This window comes from Stegostoma tigrinum, chromosome 8 (assembly GCF_030684315.1).
Source record: "Stegostoma tigrinum isolate sSteTig4 chromosome 8, sSteTig4.hap1, whole genome shotgun sequence".
Taxonomy (NCBI): Eukaryota; Metazoa; Chordata; class Chondrichthyes; order Orectolobiformes; family Stegostomatidae; genus Stegostoma; species Stegostoma tigrinum.
The window spans coordinates 17,422,743-17,444,199 of record NC_081361.1 but is presented as its reverse complement, the minus strand read 5'-3'; the positions used below and the strand labels follow the sequence as shown (position 1 = coordinate 17,444,199).

The 21,457-nt window shown below is 38.8% G+C and overlaps 1 protein-coding gene across 3 annotated transcripts in view; it reads left to right on the top strand.

The window, feature by feature from the left end:
- The window catches only part of LOC125456665 (acyl-CoA-binding domain-containing protein 6-like), a 190,556-nt gene that overhangs the window by 66,172 nt on the left and 102,927 nt on the right, over nucleotides 1-21,457 (top strand). For 2 of the 3 annotated variants that reach the window (XM_048540016.2, XM_048540018.2), the window contains exons 5-6: nucleotides 2,070-2,175; nucleotides 6,994-7,083. In XM_048540016.2, coding sequence (XP_048395973.1) covers nucleotides 2,070-2,175; nucleotides 6,994-7,083 — 196 coding nt within the window. Of the gene's footprint in view, nucleotides 1-2,069; nucleotides 2,176-6,993; nucleotides 7,084-8,141; nucleotides 8,392-21,457 lie in introns of those variants that run through there. The other variant, XM_048540017.2, reaches the window with a different exon arrangement.

Sequence of the window (21,457 nt, the reverse complement as noted above, 5' to 3'; positions counted from 1 at the left end):
ATCCATCCCCAACAATCAGTCGACTATCTGGCAACACTATAAACCGGTATTGATTGAAGGCACCAGAAATTGAAATGTAAAATAGCACATTAAAATATTTTTGTGACAGTAGCCCACTATGTGATTCATGTGAAGGGTATAACAGTACTTTAGTGAGTGTTTGGATCCTTACCATGATAAATTTTTAAATTGAATTTAATAAATCTAGGAACTTGCCACTAGTACTCCATGGAAAAGCATGATCAAGAAATTTTCTAGATTGTTGGAGGTGGTTAAGACCAGAAGATATATGAGCAGCATTAGGTTATTTGGCCTGATAATTTCGTTCTGCTGTTCAGACTTGGCTGATCTGTTTCTCAGCCCCATTCCCCTGCCTTCTCCCTGTAACTTTTGATCTCTCTACAAATCATGAGTCAATCTATCTCTGTCTTAAACACGCTCAGTGACTTAGTCTTCACAGCCCTCTGCAGCAATGAATTTCACAGATTCACTACCCTCCAGCTGAAGAAATTCCTCCTCATCTCTGATCTAAATTCTGAGGCTGTGCCCTTGGTCCTAGTCTTTCCTACTCACAGAAACAGCTTCTCCATGCTGACTCTGTCCAGGCCCTTCAGTGTTTTGTAAGTTTCAATCAGAAACCTTCCCCCCGCCCAAGCATCGTTCTAAACTCCTTCAAGTTCAAGTACATATCCAGTGTCCTCTGATGTATCTCATATAGTAAGCTCTTCATTCCCCTCATAGGCCAACGTATCCATCCTGAGATACAGGATCCAAAACTGCTCTCAACGTTCCAAATGTGGTCTGACTAGAGCCTCATACGACCTCTCTGGTCTTGTACTCTAGCTGTCTTGGAATGAATGCCAACATTGCAACTGAATCTGGATGTTAACTTTAAGAGAAGTGTAAACTAGGGCTCCTAAGTTCCTTTGTGCTTTACATTTCTGAAGCCTTTACCCATTTAGAACATAGTTTACACCTCTACTGTTCCTACCAAAGTGCATAACTTCATACTTTGCCCACTATGTATTCCATCCACCACTTCTGTGCCCACTCTCCTAGCCTGCCCAAGTCCTTCTGTAGCTTGGCCCCCCCTTGTCACTCTAACTATCCCTCTGCTATGTTTGTGTTGTCTGCAAACTTAGCAACAGTGCCCTTGGTTTCTTCGTTAACTCTGAGGGAATGAAACCAAGCAGCTCACTCCTGTCCCATTTTACGTGACTGAATTTTAGTGACCTCTGCAAGATCTGACAAATTAATTCATAATTCTTTTTAGCTCCCTGCCCTCTTAGGGTCACTAGGTGCAGTAAATATCCCAAAAGCAAATGGGGAAAAAATGTGACTGCTTCTAGCCATTGTTCTTTAGACAATGCACTTCCTGCCAGTGTATCATATTAAGGTTATAAATTTGGTTCATGATGGTCTTGGTATTGTCTTGGGTCCTACCAATCTGTGGCACATCTTGAAGCCCCGACTTGATGTGCCATTTCTTATTTTAGACAACATAAAGGCAGCTGTAAACGGATGAAAGGATCTTAAGTTTGTGTAAAACGACAGACAAAATTCACATGTCAACTGCCTCCCCATTTTAATGGTTAACTGTTGAACCAGGAACTAAAACTTTTGACTGCAGAACAAGGGAAAAAAATGACACGTCATTGGAAGCTTCAGAATGTTCTGAAGAAGGGTCACTGAACTTAAAACATTTTTTCTTTACAGAAGCTGCCAGATCTGTTGAGTTTCTAAGGCAGTTCCTGCTTTTGTTTCAGATTTCCGGCATCCTCAGCTCTTTATTTTATTCCACAGTTCTTTGTTTTATTTTAATGATGTGCAGAGAAGTTAGGTGCCTTATAAGTCCATTTGACTCAAATTTTGTGGAACATTTAGGAAGCAGAGACTGAAAATCAGGTGAAAATTTGGATTCATTGGGAAAAAATGGGAATTAAATGCCTTCATTGTTTAGACAACTAAATGAGAAGATGGCTGTGTTTCACCTCAATACTTTTATATCCATTTTGCGGTTCCTTTTGAGCTTCATTGTAACTGGTGTGAAAATATTTCATCTTTTACAGGGACGAAGACAAAACCATATTTGATCATTGTAGAGAGAACAATATTGATCATATTTTAAAAGCCCTTGTATCCAAGAGTGTGGATGTTAACTTGAAGGATGAGGAGGTATGTTTTCCAAGGCATTAGCCTTGCTCCATTGGATATGTTGGACAAATTGTTCATTTTTATTCAACATTGAGTACTTGCTTTGCAAGAATATTTAAATTCTCAAAATGGTTTGTTCATTTAATAGAAATTCACATCATACATCGAGGTGTTGAGTAGCAGAAGTTTGTTCCTATACATTTGGTGTAATAAAATATACTTTCTCTGCTGCTGGGTACAGTTACAGTATAGAAAGGACAAAATCTATTTCTGCACTGAATTTACACATTATTCGTATGTCTGGAGAAGCAGTTACAGTTTGATATTGAAGTTCATTAACAATTCATTCGCTACTACAGTTGGCACAGAGTCAAAATGTAATGCCACCAGCAATAGATCTCAGGACAGGTTTTCAGTATGTTGCTAATGGTCTGATATGGATGGCCACGGTACTGCTTTGAGCTGCTCCACCAGCACTGACCTTCCTTTGATATTTGTACCTGTAGGGAGTCACCCAGTGAAGCATTAATGAAAAAAAGAGCTGAAATATAATCTTAGGTTGAAGATATTTTACTCAGTTTATTTGCTTCATGATTGAAACAAGATCTAAATTTATTTTTTGTTTTAAGTCTGTTATGGTCAATTTCTGTAATCAAGTAAGTGATTTGAGAATTGCAATTAATGAAACAAGTGCCAATACTGTGAAGATTGTGTTGCTAGTTTTGTTACTAAATAATGCAAACAGTTTACTTCTGTTGATTGTATTGAGTGTACCAGTGATAGAAACCAGGCGCATATGTACTTACGCATGCCTGTGCTTGTACCTGTGAAGAGCAAAACCCAGCTTACAAATCATGCCTTTAATATTTGAGTTTTTCAAATTTCATCTCTAATCTTTTGAGCCAACTTAATCCATGTTCTGAAAAGAAAGTACTTTGGACTGTAGTTACTTTTCGGAAGAACTTGTTGACGTGCCAGTAATTGTGCTATGTCAAGAGTGAAGTGGAGCCATCATCAAATGCTCCCTTTTTACCAGAAAATGTCGCTGGATCCCAGTAGCCATTTTTGAGTACAAGTTGTGCATAGCCTTCTCCACTTGACAACAATGGATAGTACGGTCCAACCATCATAGCCAATAACAGCAGTGTTGGTCAGTGCACTATAATTACGATAAAACAATAGCTTAAGATCACTAATTGCTTCACAGAGTCTGCAAGTGTCTCATAATTTGACTGTTGTGAGATTTGACAAGCAGGGAACACTTTAGGTTATTTTGGCTGGGGTTCACTGGACATGAGCAGTAGAGGGCAGCATCTGATTGAAACAAATCATTGCAAACTAATACTACCAGTTTGAACATCTTCATGTTCTGCTCCTCCCTTGTTAAAAAGAATAAAATTTGCCGCACACTTGAATAGCTGAAGTCTTTACACATTCATGGATTGAGACACTCAGAATCCAGCCGGGGTCTTTTGAATACGCTGATCAAATATCTATCTTTTCAACCATGACAACTCTTTTACCCTTTGATGTAATTTCAGCTACTGCTTGAATTAGCATCGTGCTGTGGTATTGAAATTCCTTGTTAACCTCAGGCAAATATATGATCTCCAAAGAGCAATTAAAGCTTCTTTATCGCAAACTAATATTTATGCTTATGCAATATTGGATTAACCTGAGTTTTGATATGCATAGGTCATTTGACTTTTGTTTAAGCAGGAAGATGTCCCAATCATGGGGCGATTTGTGAGTGAGTGACAGATGAATTCAGTCACATCCAAATAGAACATCTAGCTAGTTTCTAAGGTAATTATGTACATTTAACAGACGAAATGAACATTTTGAAGACCATTTCACAACACATAGATTTGTCAGCTTTTATGGAATAAAAGTAGCCGGACAGAACTTGCTGATGGGACTGCCAGATTTTGAGAGTGAAACAGGTTAGCTGTTCTGTGGAGAAAGTCAACATGGTCTCTAATGTCATTGGTGAGATGGCTGCTATGTCTGAGTCTTGTTTTTCCTTCTGATTTGTACAATGTAATCACCTTGTGCTATTAGACCTAACCAGATATGTCACCTTATGCTTATTATAAATTTGACCAAGTTCAACCTTTGCTGTACAGTTAAAATGTAACTGATTTGCTGATGGGCTTTATCACAACTTGTTGTTCATTCCAATTTTTCAGCCCCTTTCTCTTAAAAACTGGTCTCTAGCTGTGCAACTTGATCCATAGACTTAGCCAATTTGCCTTAGTTCATGTTGGCAAAGTGAAATTACAAACAACATTTAAAATATATTCATGGATTTTGGCTGTAACATTCAGTCAAATAATGCCTTGATGTCATTGATTTCATCTCTAAAATTCAGCTCTTTGTTTATATTTGGAGTAAGGCTTTAATGTGCACTGGAACTGAATAGTCACAGCAGTATCTAAATTGACCATTGGTGAGTAAACATCACTTGGTGGCTCTGTTGGTAACTCCATCCATTGCTTTGCTGATGGAAGGAAGAACTCTGAAGGGGTATTAATTGGTTGACTTGGTTGATTACCCTGTACAGTATAGCAGCGATTGCTGTTCAAAAATAATTGATTGGTTCTGAAATGTTGTGAAATGTCTTGGGAGTGTGAATATAACTTCTTTATATTTCCGATATCTCGCCAGATGAATTCATTTGTATCTCCGACACACTGTATTTGACACATTTCAGAAAATATTCTTTGGTTAAATTTTGGAGCCCATTCCAGAGACAATTGATTTATTTTTGAGAATGACACTCCATACTAATTTTCTTTCATTTCTTCTCTTATATTATTTACTATGTAGCTGACCCTGTTTGCTTATCTGAGCACACTACTATTCTTGACACCATCAGTTAAGATGAGTGGTTTGGACTGATGCCCTCTTTTTAGTCCGAAATAGCCTGTGCCCCCCTCAATGCCTGTGCATGGCAATATTGCTGTTGGACTGTGATGGTAGGTGATTTAATAGCTTGGTTTGGTGGCTGCTTCATACCACTTTGTGGCTCGAATGCAGTAGTATAAGTTGAAATGTGTTAAATGAAGTACCTATGCGAGTATTCCACTTCAACCTTGTCGCTAATTGATCCTGAAATCATATACAGGATCGAGTCTGTTGTATATTGGAGTTCATCTTCATTTTTCAATGCACTTTTTCATAGGATGTGCATATTGTTGGCTCGGCCAACATCTGTTGCTCACGCCTAATTTCCCTTGAAGGCCTGGTACCTGCGTGAATGGCTGCTTTTCATAACACAATGGGTGTATCTACAACCCACCAGCAAAGGAAATAAAGAATTTCAATAATAACAAAAATCTGGAATTAAAAGTCTAATGATGGCCATGAATCCAAATACTGATTGTCAAAAGAACCCTTCTAGCTCGTAGATTGCCTTCCCTAAAGGACATTAGTCATCCTTACCTGGTCTGGCCTACATGTGACTCCAGACCTACAGAATTGTAGTTGGCTCATAACTATCCTCTGGGCAATGAGGGATGGACAATAAATGCTGGCTGGAGATACCCTTATCCCGCAAATGAATTTTTAAAAGAATTTCAACCCAGGCAGAATGAAGTTCCAAGTCAGGATGCTGTGCGGCTTTAAGGGAACTTGCAACTGGAGGAATTCCCAAGTATCTGCTGTCCTTGTTTTTCTAGGTCGTAGATATCATGTGTTGAGAAGGTCCTGTGAAAGGAGCCTGACTGAGTTGCTGCAGTGCACTTTGCAGCATGAATTTAAAATAAAAACTCACCAACTAATTCCCCTTCACACTTTTTTGTGATCAGAGATGATGGGAACTGCAGATACTGGAGAATCCAAAATAACAAAGTGTGGAGCTGGATGAACACAGCAGGCCAAGCAACATCTTAGGAGCGCAAAAGCTGACATCAGCTTTTGTGCTCCTAAGATGCTGCTTGGCCTGCTGTGTTCATCCAGCTCCACACTTTGTTATCCCCTTCACACTTTTGACAGGATTGTCAAGATTACCACTTCGTATCTCATTGGTATACTTGTGATTTATGTTAAAGTACATGAAACCATTGCAGAGAATTAATAATGTTGCCCATCAGCTCTGTACATGTTTCAAAATGATGAAAAGAGGAAAGATGTATTTAAACTTTCAAGATCCAATTTTTCATCAAAATGTTCAGCAAGTTTGTTCACTGCGCTGCGTTACATTTTGGAATATTGTGCTGTTGACCACACCAGTCTAAAAATTCATGTTCCAATGAGCTCTGAGAATTTAGCTTTGTGACTTAAGTGTGTCTGTGAATTCCAAAGCCACATTAATCATTTTAAGTGGGACGAATATGGCATTGTCTAGAACACTATGAACAAATCCTTGCAAAAGTTAACGTGATGAGAAGCATAGAGTGGATAGTCAGAGACCTTGTCCCAGGGCAGAAATGACTGTTACAAGACGGCATAATTTTAAGCTGATTGTAGGAAAGTATAGGGAAAATTCTTCACATAGAGTGGTGGGAGTGTGGAAGGCACTGCCAGCAGTGGTAGTGGAGTCAGATACTTTAGAGACTTTTAAGTGACTCTTGGATAGGCATATGGAGGATAGTAAAATGTAGGGTATGCAGGGTAAATTGATCTTAGTAGGATAATAGGTTGGCACAACGTCATGAGCTGAAGGGCCTGTACTGTGCTGTACTGTTCTATGTTCTATTTTTTTAAAATCTCTGATCAATGCTGGCACTTTGGTTTTTGTTGTTCCGGAGTTATGATTTTGTGCTGACTTGATAATTGAATGGCTATAAATAAACTTTTACTAACACTAAATACCTCCCTTTAAATCCCTTCATATAGGGAAGAGCCCTGCTACATTGGGCGTGTGATCGAGGACATAAAGATCTGGTTGGCATGTTGCTCCAACAAAAAGCTGAAATCAACAGTCAGGTGAGTTGAGAAACTACCAGTTTTGGACTTTAGTACATATTATTTCTTATATTTGGCCTTTGCAATTTATATGAAAAATTTGGCTGATTCTTGATTTCCAAAGTGTGAAATGAAAATAATTTACTTTCCCTATTATAACTAACTTTTATGTTGGAAGAACAGCAGTAGGATGAGCTTTGATGTCTTATTATTGCATGAGCATGCAATGTTGTTCTGCAATTGAAAGCAATTTAATAAAATAAACAACAAATGCTGTGGCTCATCAACAGCTAAGGGTAGTCTAGTATGTTTTCTTGCAATACATTGTAAGGATTTGTAACTATTGCTTTAACTCTTGGCATAGGAAGGCGTTGCTTTTAAAATAATTCTGAATGGTTACTTGGCATGTAAGTAGATATTTGAAAATAGTTCATTTGATATGAGTAATGGTGATTTATTGGGTTTGCTTCCCTTCTGGGGTAAATATATCTAATTACTCCACCTGGGAAATTAACCCATTAAACACCCCTGCAGGCACAAAACCTCCATTGTTGGTATTTCCATACTCTTGAGAAGAATTCACATGACTTTTAAAATGCTATATTGGTAATGCAGAAATACGTTACATCTCTGATTCTGGGATCAACTAGAATCCTCGAAATGAAATTGCTTCTTTTGATATCTGTTTACTTCAAGGCTGAGGCCCAGATCCTGTGATAGTGATCCCACAACAGTCACATAATAGTTAACTTCCAAAGGAGGTGGACCTGTTGGTGCCAGTTTTTTTTAATCCTAATGTACATGAAAGAAACTTTGTCAACCAGGTGCTTTCAGATTTTTGTTGCTGAGGATTATTTAGCAGGTTGAAAGGATAATTTTGGAGGAGCTAATGAATAGGAATGCTTTCGATTGTGCAAAATACTTTTTCACTCCCCAAAGCAATCGAGGGTTGAAGTGATTTATTTCATTCTCGTGTATGACTGCCTCTTGGGATTAATTTCCCAATTTTGGAGAATTTTGATTGAATTTACTAAATGAGTTGCTAGATGAAATTTTGTTAAGTTCTTTGTTCTTTGCAGACCCAGCTCTCTACATGGAGTCAGGTCACATTCCACTGCTGGCCAAGGGTGTGAAGGAAGTATTAACTGCAATTATCATAGTCACCACTTACTCGGATAACGTTGGACAATGTCACTTCACTCCTTTTTATTGTCATTTTAAACCCTCTTCACAAATGGTAGTTTACTGCAAATCCTGGCAACAGATTGGAGCATTCCAGTTTGCGAATGGGAACTGATGAATTCCTTTTCTCCACCTTTCCTGGTAAATGGGAAAATCATTGAAAATAAGGTGCCAAGATTTGAATGATATTTTTTGAGTAAGAATTTCAATTTATTTTTAACCACTTGAGGTTTTTTTGTGCACTATCTTCAGAAAACCATTAAAGATGCGTATTAATGAAATCTGACCTAACTGATGTGGTTGTGAAATTGCTTTATTTCTAATGTAGATCTTGCAGACCAAAACTGAAAAGAAAATGCTCCCTTTGGCAGGTGGTCTGTCTTGGTTTGGTATCAACTCCAACTTGGTGACCATAGCTGATCAAAAACTCTCACAATAATTGTGAAATGCCCTACTTATAAATTATGCTGATTACTGCAGTGTCTGGAGGAGTGGGCATACACTTGGTGCTGAGGAAGGGAGTAAAGGGCACTAAAGGCAGATTTTACATTGTGACATAATAGTGTTACCACAATTGGAGAAAATTTGTATTGAATTTAGCAATAATTACAAAGACATTTTTGTTATAGTGTGCTGAGTGCAAGATGATAGTCAAAAATGAAAATAAATTGCTGTTGAAACTCAGCTCATCTACCATATCTGTGAAGAAAAATAGATATCATTTTGAGTTTGATGTGACTTATTTTTGAACTGAAATATTCTTATTCCAGATGAAGAAATATCTGCAGTACCTTTCTTTTATTATGATGGTGCAAGAACCTGCTGATTGTCTGATTTTAAGCCTTACGTCTTATAAAATGTTGCTGTGATAAATGCAGAATAATTCCAACTAGTGGTTGTCTTTTTACAGTTGCTAAGTTATCAATACTAATGTAAGAGCTCAGAGAAGTTGATTAGACAGAGAGATTTGTCCCAAGAACATAAAACCTCTGCTGTTGGCTTGATCACCTCAGGCAATGCCTCAGGGTTCGTTAGGTTTTTATCATTCTTAAATTTATTTCAGAAATTTCACTGCTACCAGGAATGCTCTTTGGTGCCAGCAAATGCAGCCTTTTTGAAAATTTGCTTTATCTTACACATGTGCAACTAAAATGAAAATTGGAGAGTCCAAGATAACAAAGTGTGAAGCTGGATGAACACAGCCGGCCAAGCAGCACCTCAGGAGCACAAAAGCTGACGTTTCGGGCCCCCAGTTCCCATTATTTCTGAAAATTGGAGAGGCATGGTCCGAATTTATCATCAGAGCCATTGTCTCTGACAATTGGAGAGGCATGGTCCGAATTTATCATCAGAGCGTTGATGTCAACAGACGTTTTGTAAATTGTGAAGTGTTGGATGGAGACATTATGGTTGGGTTTCAGAAGCTTATAGGTTCTGCAGGAAAGAGGCAATAGAATTTGCACAGCTTTCAGGCCCTATGATGAATTGCACTATGTAATGATAGTGTGATTCATGACATGAGGGATTTGGGTACCGGAAGATCAGTGAGTACCATGTCCTGTTTGATGCTTGGAGGAATTAAGATGGGCAAGTTCAGAGGGAATGGAAGATTCATTAATCTACTTCCATTGCATCTTGTAACAGCCATTTCCCATATTAATGAAAGCCTGCATGATGCCATAATAAAAATAAGATCAAAAGTAATGATAATATGCTTGCTGCACTTCAGTTAGGCACATCATAGGAGCAGGAGTAGGGCATTCAGTCCCTCGAGCCTGTTTTGCCATTCTAGATCAAAGTTGATCAGCCACCTCAACACCATATTCCATAATATCCCCATATCCCTTGATGCCATTAGTCATTAGAAATCTATCAAACTCTGCCTTGAACTTAATTGATTCACCAGCTTCTGAAGTATATTTATCCTTGTTGCTTCAAACTAGAAATTTGCAAAGGCTACTGAATTGAAAAAATAGTTTAAGATAGGGCTGAAGCCATGCTTCACTGATCAATGTTTGATGTTAGATATTACAAATTTTTAAGTGTAATTTGACTAGAAAATTATCATAGAATCCATACAGTGCAGAAAGAGGCAATGTGGCCAAACAAAACTACACCAGTCTTCCAAAGAGCATCCCACCCAGAACCAGCCTTCCACTATCATCATAAAGCCACATTTATCATGGCTAATCCACCCAAGCTGTACACCCGGCAGAAACCCATACAAACAAGGGCAGAATGTGCAAACTTCATGTGTATGCAGTACACAGATTATCACCTAAGGCTGGAATCAAACCCAGGTCCCTAGTGCAACGAGACAGCAATGCTAACCACTGGTCCATTGTGCTGCCCATGCCGTTACATTTTGCTTAATCATTGCTGTACTAACTGTGACACAGACTTTAGATAAATTGAGCATTATCCTTTTCGAAGTTTTGAATTTTCGTGACTTCTCAAAATCAAACCTCATCATTTTTCAGAATATATGTGCAGTAGAAATTTCTGTTTTGTTATTAACATGCATAATCCAGTGGTATAAGGATACGTCTTGTTCAGAGGTGAATGTGGGAAGGGTTAAACACAGCAAAGCAGTATGATTTTGTTAAATTAACTGTGTGATTTGCAGTGGCATTGTCTGATGTTCTTTATCTGCTACAGGTGTACAGAGGACAAAAAATTTCAGATGTGAAAGCAGCAGCTATTCAGAGACATGAAACAGGATACCAGTAGTACATTGGCCTTTTTATACATCAGTGCACTCCTTTTGGAAAATGGCCTGAGGCTGACAATTTTACGTTAATTCAAGAGACTTAGAGTGGGCTGGCTTCATGTGGCAGTGGTTCAGTGTGTAGAATTCAATTAGATCTAAATAAACCCCATTTTGCTTTCTCATTGCTAGCTTTGTCTTTAAAATTGTTGATGGTTTTCTTGTTTGTTTTATTCCACGTACATTTTTCAAATCTGTTTCTATTAAAGAAGAGCACCGTATGTAACCCTATAAGGTAGAACATTTAGTTTCCTTGATCAGCTTTTCTGATTATTTTTGCTCCTTTTATATAGTTTATGTTGATGACCTCTTCAGAAGAAGTAAGATAAGAGTTACTACACATAATAATGTGAAGGAATCTGTTACTACTCCTATTAGCAGTATGACCATTTGACCTGGGGGTGCCTTGTAATTTAACAGTGTTTGTTAATTCAGCTTCCTGGCACTGCCACGTTCAATAACTCGGCTTTAATGATATCATGAGAAATTTCCTTAGGGCAGAAACACAAATGGCTGTTTAATTTAATCAATGCTTTTTAATTGTTTTAAAAGGATTGTGACTATACACCCCTCCTCCCACCTCTGAAGAACCCTAGGTTTGTGGCACAACTTGTGTAATTTGAGTTATAACAAAGGGTATTTCAACAATCAGTCTGATTTTTCATTGAAATCTTAATTTGGTAGATGTATCATAGCTTATTGCACACTCACAGGAAAATGCCAGAGTGTTATCATTGTTCTGAATTGGTACAACATTGTTTGATATTGGAAAGCTGTGACTGAATAAGTGGACTCTATATCCAAGATTCAATTGAATTTTTACAAAGTGTGACATTACACCAGTGTGTCAAATCTAAGGCATCTGTGTTCCTAGTACGTGGTTTTTGTCTTCTATCTGTGATTAGGGAAATTCAATAGTACAACAAACTTTAAAAGTCTTCGTATCTTAATGTATGAAACATTCAGAATAGGGTCGACAAACTGATGGCATCGAAGTAAATGACTATGACCTCCTAGCCATGCAAGAAGATCAAAACTGGGAACTTAACATTCAGGGATATTTAACCTTTTTGGAGAGACAGGAAGGATAGCAAAGGTGGTGGGGTAGCACTATTAATAGAAGAAGAAATGAGGACAGTTATGAGAGATGATCTAGGCTCAGATGATATAGAGTCCTCTTGGGCAGAGGTATAAAGCAAAAAGCAGGAGGAAAAGACAATGGTAGGAGTTATTTACTGATCTCAAAACAGTAGCCACTCTGTAGTAAGCATGTAAAAATACAACAGTAATTGAGAGTGACTTTAATCTTCATGTCGATTAGAAAGGGTGGCTATGACAACAGATTCAGAGCTTGCATTAAGGATTGTTTGTGAGAGGAGTATGTCATGGAGCCAACCAGAGAGCAGCCCGACTTGGATCTAATAATGGGTAATGAAAAAGGCTTAATATATGACCTCAGTAAAAGATCACCCAGGAAGTAGTGAGCATAATATGATATAATTTAGTATTCATTTATAGAGTGAGAAATTTGCAGTACTGTGAGCGGTATTGGTTGCATTATTTAAGGGACATGTTATTTCGTTGGAAGCAGTTCAGAGAAGGTTTATGAATTATGGAAAAGTTGTCTTTTGAACAAAATCTGAACAAGATTAAGGAACCTTGGATGACGAGAGCGGTGGAGCTTCTAGTGAAAAGGAAGAAGGTAGCTTACATAAGGTGGAGGAAGCTAGGGTCAAGTTCAGCTAGAGAGGATTACATGCAGGCAAGGAAGGAGCTCAAAAATGGTCTGAGGAGAGCCAGGAGGGGGCACGAGAAAGGCTTGGCAGAAGGAATCCGGGAAAACACAAAGGCATTTTACACTTACGTGAGGAATAAGAGAATGGTCAAAGAAAGAGTAGGGCCGATCAGGGATAGCATAGGGAACTTGTGTGTGGAGCCTGAGGAGGTAGGGGAAGCCCTAAATGAGTTTTTTGCTTCTGTCTTTACGAAAGAAACCAACTTTGTAGTGAATGAAACCTTTGAAGAGCAGGTGTGCATGCTGGAATGGATAGAGATAGACGAAGCTGATGTGGTGAAAATTTTGTCAAACATTAAGATTGACAAGTCGCCAGGCCCGGATCAGATTTGTCCTCGGCTGCTTTGGGAAGCGAGAAATGCAATTGCTTCGCCACTTGCGAAGATCTTTGCATCCTCGCTCTCCACTGGAGTCGTACCTGAGGACTGGAGAGAGGCAAATGTAATTCCTCTCTTCAAGAAAGGAAATAGGGAAATCCCCGGCAATTATAGACCGGTAAGTCTCACGTCTGTCGTCTGCAAGGTGTTAGAAAGGATTCTGAGGGATAAGATTTATGACCATCTGGAAGAGCATGGCTTGATCAAATACAGTCAACACGGCTTTGTGAGGGGTAGGTCATGCCTTACAAACCTTATCGAGTTTTTTGAGGATGTGACTAGAAAGGTTGATGAGGGTCGAGCTGTGGATGTGGTGTATATGGACTTCAGTAAGGCATTTGATAAGGTTCCCCATGGTAGGCTCATTCAGAAGGTCAGGAGGAATGGGATACAGGGGAACTTAGCTGCTTGGATACAGAATTGGCTGGCCAACAGAAGACAGCGAGTGGTAGTAGAAGGAAAATATTCTGCCTGGAAGTCAGTGGTGAGTGGAGTTCCACAGGGCTCTGTCCTTGGGCCTCTACTGTTTGTAATTTTTATTAATGACTTGGACGAGGGGATTGAAGGATGGGTCAGCAAGTTTGCAGACGACACAAAGGTCGGAGGTGTCGTTGACAGTGTAGAGGGCTGTTGTAGGCTGCAGCGGGACATTGACAGGATGCAGAGATGGGCTGAGAGGTGGCAGATGGAGTTCAACCTGGATAAATGCGAGGTGATGCATTTTGGAAGGTCGAATTTGAAAACTGAGTACAGGATTAAGGATAGGATTCTTGGCAGCGTGGAGGAACAGAGGGATCTTGGTGTGCAGATACATAGATCCCTTAAAATGGCCACCCAAGTGGACAGGGTTGTTAAGAAAGCATATGGTGTTTTGGCTTTCATTAACAGGGGGATTGAGTTTAAGAGTCGTGAGATCTTGTTGCAGCTCTATAAAACTTTGGTTAGACCGCACTTGGAATACTGCGTCCAGTTCTGGGCGCCCTATTATAGGAAAGATGTGGATGCTTTGGAGAGGGTTCAGAGGAGGTTTACCAGGATGCTGCCTGGACTGGAGGGCTTATCTTATGAAGAGAGGTTGACTGAGCTCGGTCTCTTTTCATTGGAGAAAAGGAGGAGGAGAGGGGACCTAACTGAGGTATACAAGATAATGAGAGGCATAGATAGAGTTGATAGCCAGAGACTATTTCCCAGGGCGGAAATGGCTAGCATGAGGGGTCATAGTTTTAAGCTGGTTGGTGGAAAGTATCGAGGGGATGTCAGAGGCAGGTTCTTTACGCAGAGAGTTGTGAGAGCATGGAATGCGTTGCCAGCAGCAGTTGTGGAAGCAAGGTCATTGGGGTCATTTAAGAGACTGCTGGACATGTATATGGTCACAGAAATTTGAGGGTGCATACATGAGGATCAATGGTCGGCACAACATTGTGGGCTGAAGGGCCTGTTCTGTGCTGTACTGTTCTATGTTCTATGTTCTAAGTTGAGACTTTACTCAATGAATTTTGGAAGAATGGGAGGTGTTCTCATTGGAACATATAGGATGCTTAAGAGGCTTGACAGGGTAAATGAAAGGATGTTTCCTCTTATGGGAGAGTGCAAGACCTGTGGGTATAGTTTCACAATAAAAGGATGTCTAATTATGAGTCAGATGAAGAGAAATTTCTTTGCTCAGATGATTAAGAATCTTTGGAACGCCTTGCCATAGAGAGCTGTGAAGGTGGAATCCTTGAGTATGTTTAAGGCTGAAATAGATAAATTGTTGATTAGTAGGGGAATGAAGGGTCATGGGGAAAATGCAGGAAAGTGGATGTGAGGAATGTCAGATCAGCCAAAATCCTGTTGAGTTGCAGAGCAGGCTCAAAGGACGAAACAGCCAATCCTGTTCCTGCTTCTTATGGTCTTAAGGCCTTGTAGTAGATAAGTGAATGGTACCTTTTCTGAGAGCCACAGGCCCTTTTTGTTTTTTTGGTGCTCACTTCAGTGTTATGGTGGGCAGGCAACAAGGCTGGTGAGGTTGACCTTGAACCAGCAAGCCCCAAATCTGTGAGTTGGTCTGGAGGATTGTGCCTCCACTGAATGTGTTATAATTAATTTTTAATATTGCAATATAGAACGTGAGTGGATGAAATATTGAAAAGTTTGTTAACTTGAGGTTTCTTGTTTCTATGTAATGAAGTCTTGAATGTTCAGTAATGCTAATAATAAATAAGTAATTTAGAAATAGTGCTTTACCATGAATCAGAACAAATTATGATGCCCTATTGGATGGTTTCTTTAATAATTTGAAGTACGTATGTAACTGTATGGGCATTATTGTAATCTATTGTCAACACGAGGATATCTTCCTTTATTGCCGTGCCTGGAATTATTAAGGTCGTGGCTTACTGAATAGGGAGCACAGATCATTTATTGTAATAATCAGCAATAGAAAATTGACAGGAGCAGCAGTGAACTTAACTGATTTCTACCAAAGGAAGGAAATAACATTTTGTGTTAACGCAAGATATAGAAAGTAAATTATAGCAGGTAAAATATAAAATCTGATAGCATATTTGCCTTTCCTAAAAAAAAGTTTCCACACATATTGCTGATTATTAATTAGGGACTTGATGAGGTTTATCCCCAAACCACCCAACACTTAAGATCTAAGCTTAGCTACAACCATGCATAGAACACTTCTGTAGCTGGAATCATACCTGGCACAAAGGAGAACATGATTTTGAGCATCAAAAGTCAGCCATCACAGCTGTGGGACTGTTATTATGTCCTTGGGTTAATGTCCTTAGCTAACTGTTTTAGCAGCTCAAGAACCTTTCCTTTTTTACAAGATACAGTATGGTGCTATTCACTGAAGATTGCAGTATTTGGCTCTATTGATGATTTCTCTGATAACGAAGCAGCCCATCACAGTCTATAACAGAACTTGTATAAAACGCAGCCTTGTGTTAAGAGACAGGTAATGATCACTTCCTAGGAGAAAGATACAGTTACGTTTCTCTAACTTTCAATGAACCTTCCATTTGCAAAGCAGTCGTTATTATTATCTTCCTGAAGTTTAACTAGAATAGCCATGTCATCACGGACATGGAAAAGCATAGTGTAGATTTAGATTTGCCATTGATTGAGTCATCTCCTGATGCCTCAAAGTATCTCTGTCATCTGGAAGGCAGAGAGTAATAGAATATTTGGAACTCACCTGGATAGATGCAGTCAAAACAGCGTTTAAGACATTCAGAGACATCTAGGAAGATGTGTAAATGCTGTGACCATTGCATCTAATATCGACCACTGCATCCACTGTGAGTACAGTATTTATTTTCTACAGGAGGCACTGTGACAAATCGTCAAGCATAATTCACTTGCAACTTTTGAGCATTTCACCCTCCACCACTAAGAAAGTAAAGGTCATCCCAAATTTAAAACCAAAGAACTGTGATGCTTGAAATCAGAAACAAAATCGGAAATTGCTGAGAAGCACAGCAGTCTGGCAGCACCTGTCGAGAGAAAACAATTAACTTCTGTAAAAGGACCACTAGACCTGAAACGTGAACTCTGCTTTCTTTTCACAGATGCTGCCAGACCTGCTGAGTTTTTCTATGGATTTCTGATTTTGCCATCCCAAATGCTGCTGCCTGGTCCTGAATTGTACAAAACTCCTTATTTTAACCACCGATTAATTTTTGTTTGAATAACACCTCCACTTTAAAATTCTTGTCTTTGATTTTGAATTCCTCAATGGCTTCCTTTCCTATTATTTCTTCACTTTCTTACAGCCTTTGAGCTATCTACTATCTTCCACTTCTGGCCTCTTGAGCAATCCTGCTATTAATTTTTTCATTGTTGGCAGCTGTGCCTTTAGTTGTCAAGGTATTTGGTCATCTGCCCTAATATCTTTCACTCCTGTGAAGTGCCTTGTGGCCTATTTATTATGTTAAATGTGTTGTAGAGTAAAAAATGCTGCAGAAACACAGATTCACTGATTAATTTGGAATTCTTTTATATTTATCAAAGCATTGTATCAGAAACGTAAGAGGTCTTTGCAGGGCAAGTAGAAGTGAGCAATAAATGCAGTTTTGTTAGTACGATACAAAATCTGGGAAATAAAAGATTATAAACTTGGGTACAGTAGCTTGTCTACAAACTAGTTTCCACATAATGCGTTCATTGTTATTAAGCATTTATTTAAAAGTACACATTAAAAAGCATTAGCACAAATTCACTCAACTTTACAATCTTGATCTCAGAATTTCTAATGTTGTGAATACCCGAGACATTATTGAAAAATTGGTTAGTCTACCTTTTGTCTTTCCAGCTATGTTTACCATGTACCTTTCATCTGCTCCTATTCATCATAAAGCTCTATGTGATGAATAAGTGTCCATTCATGATTACTTTACTTTAATTGCTTTAATAGTTCAGCCTCCTTTTAATAATAAATTCCACTCATAATCTTGGCTTTAAAGGAATGAATGATCCTTACATGCAGACTCACCAATATCTCTCCCTAGGTTTTCCACTATCTCCTTGATATCAAGGATATGAAGCAAATTTCTCAACCTGAAGACACCAACTTGCATATGGCACAATATGCCAGAACTGAATTGTTTGCGTGCTAAGTCAGGATGTTGCTCTTCTGTGATGATTGCGTAATTTACTTTAAACTGTAATACCAATTGTGAGGCAAGATCCTTAATATCCAGAAGTAGTGTTTGAAACTTGCGCTGAGTGTGTAACATTAGGACACCATATTTTAATTATTTTGCCTCTATACATAAAATATGCTAGTGTTCTAATGGATATGTCGATCCTTGTTTAATATTATGAGCATAATGTCTACTCCCAGGAGTGATTTTATGCAACTTAAGATTTATTAGAAATTGATATTGGCAGAAAAAAATCAAGTTTTCCAATTAAGTCCATGAATGTCTAATTTCTCAAGATACTTTCTGTGTTTGTTGCCACCAAAGCTTTATTTATTATTAAAATAACATGATCCATGAGCTGCTCTTTCCATGACTCCTATGTTTGCTAATTATAATTGCTACAGTCAGAGAGAGCAGGGGAGTTAGTGAGGCAGTCTATTGGATTGAAATTCATAACTTAATTGAGGTCAGAGTCCAGAGCTCAGAGAACAAAAGTCTTAACTGGGACATGACTGATCAATAGTAATAAATATCTGGCTTGGCTACAAGCAGTTTATTGTGAGGGATTAGCACAGTCTGTGGAGTTTGAGAAACAGAGGGATTGGGAACTAACTGAGCTGCCAGACATTCATTAACATGATTGGTGGGATCCTTGCTCCCTTTTAGCAGCTCTGCTGGGAGATGCACTAACAGTAGAATAAGAATGACTGGTATGAAGGCCACTTGCATTGGTGTATTTTATACCTCAGTGAAAGCAGCAATTTTTTTTGTCCTTTACCAACCTTTCCCAACTGTACCATATATCACTAGCTGCCCTATCATTACTGCTATTAATATCTCATTCAACATTCTGTTAAATTCAGAGCAAAACCAAAATCTGGATGAAATGTATGTGGATGATAAACTTCATTCCAAGGCCTTAAGAGTGCCTAATGAGTGAGTGGATGTGTTGATGTTAATTTTACAGAGTTTTTTACATTCAGGAACAAATCAGCCCATGCACATGCTGCTTTGTTTGCTACATGCATTGTAATTAGGCACGAACATACTCGTGTCTCACTGACATGTTCTCCTTTGTGCCTTCAAAACTCATTAGTCTCTCTTTTCATTCCATTGTGCCTGGAAATAGCCCCAGAATTGGAAATTAGCAAATATAACCCTTCTATTTGGGAAGGTAGGGAAGTAGATAACAGGAAACTAAAGGCCAGTTAGCTTGACCCCTGCCACGGGGTATGTGTAGAATATAGCATTAAAAAGCTGTTTTGATTGTGCACTTTTTTAAAAAAAAATGCTCAAGGTAATCGGAAAGAGTCAGCTTTGTCAGAGGAGATTCTTGTCTATCCAACTTGTTGAATTCTTTGAAAAAGTAACAAGTGCTCTGGATAAAAGGGAATCTGCATATATACTACACCTAGATTTCCTGAAGGCTTATGATCAGGTGCCACATCAGAGGTTGTTGCATAACATAAAACTCTTGGTATTGTAGATAACATATTTAGATGAAACATATTAAGATGAAGATTTGTCCTTAGTAGGGTCAGAAGACTATGCTCAATGGTGCCACACTCATTCAACAGGTTGTCCAATTCCAGTTCAGGGTGTTAGCCACAGTCAGTGCTGAAGGTCAAATGCAACCAGTCTGAAGATTATAGCTGCATCATTTGAAGTACTGTGCAGACATTTCCTGATGCAGTGAAACAGGGGGAAGGACTGAGTATGATGACAGTGGATGGAAGAGCAGCGTATGGTGACGCATGAGCAAAAAGGTGATAAAGCATTCCCTGTGAGTAAGTAGGAAGTACAAATGGTAGGGTGGGTTAGTCATTTGGAAGGATGAAGTGTGTGAAAGCTGTTGAATGCTCATGATGCAAGTAATAGTGAAAATTGTAGTCCTTGACCCTTAATGAAAGGGATGTGGCGTGACAACATTGGACTGAGTAGCAGCCTGTATAGATAAGAGAAAATAGTGACATTTACCCTTGGAGAACATAGAGGTCATTGATGTCCTCTCTGCAATGGTTTGCATTGTGTTTTACCTGCACTGCTGCCTTGTTCCAGGTTGGTCAAGTTTGGTGGTGTGGCATCCTTTGTAACCAGCAGGTAAAAGTACTGTCCCTCCTTCCCATCATAACATCCACCAACACCTTCAGGCTCCTGTTGATGAACTGGGGAGCACGCATAGCTTTCTGGCATATATCTTCATCAATGACAGCCAAGCACCACAGTGTGTTGGGAAGTTCCTGGTGTGCAGTTGTCTGAACTGGTGCACTGCTGGGTTTTGAATGTGGCACCAGTCTTGTGAAAGTTGCATTGTCTTAGCAATGGTGAGTCACTCCTGCAGCACAGTGACAGGCACCAAAGACGCTACTTACATAATTGAGGAGAGGAAATGCATAAGATTGCATGTGAAAAGACAGCATTGACCATGACAGACTGGCCGCTCAGTGATTCTCTCTTGAAAGATATTTTGCCAACAAATGGGGTCATTTAGCCTATAGTTTCTGAAGCCCTTTCCGTTACTGTTGCTTGAAGATGATGAATCTTCACAGTTTTTGGACCGTTTTAAGCAGAGCTGAGGACTTCAAGTCCATTTGCAAGCAGACCTGAGGAGGATTTGCAGACATGTGACTATAAAACTCAGGTTGGCTGTGCACTGCTGTCTGTTAGGAATCAGTTTAAATCCTAAAAGACGAGAAGAAAAGTTTGTGAGGAACACTGAGTTCTGAAGGAATTTCTGACACATATTAATGTGATATGTAGTATGCTGAGCAGACTGGCAAGCCCATTTGCAAGATCTGTTTTGGTCATATCTGTCATTTAAGGTATAATTTATAATTTAATGCAATTTGTCTGTTAGTTCATGATAAGCTAGTATTGATTCTGAGTTTTAGAATATAGGCTGTCGGATAAGGTGGTACTAGTGTTTGTTTTATTTGGTCCTTAGACGGTAAAAAAATATTCTCTTTAACCTGAAATCTTGTGATTATTTTCTTCCGGTAAATAACCGGGATTTCAAATTTCCTTTTTCCAAGAAAATATTTGCTGACCTCTGCTTTGATCACAACACCATTTGTATGTTAAAGGTACGTTGACATTTTGAAATCATCTGATTTATCAGTGGAATTTATAAGATTATTCGTGCCAATTTTGTGAGAAAGTGTGGCTGTCAAAAACTATCTTCAAAAATCAAGTCTTTCAAATAAGAAATTCAGCATCTTTCTTCCATTTCCTTGTTTGATCTAAAATTTAAATTAGAGTACTGTTACAACTAGAAAAAGTATCAAGTATTGACAGTGAGCATGATGTGACACAATCTACCCTGGACTAAACAAATGTTTCTTTGTTAATCCAACTTGCTTGCGTTGTTGGACTCATTAATTACTCCACATTATCTTCCCCGTTTTATTAGCAGCAACACACCATTGCAACAAAACTATTTCTTAGATCAACTGGAGAAAAAAATCCATTTTCATGATGACTCATTAAACAACTATTCCTTATTTAAAACTGGTACTGATAGGAATACTGCACCTTTTAGTAGATCTTTATATTGAACAAAATTGTAGGTTGTTTTATTCCCCACAAAAAATATCACTTGGATTCCTCATCACATGGCCTCCCATCCCATTGCTGAATC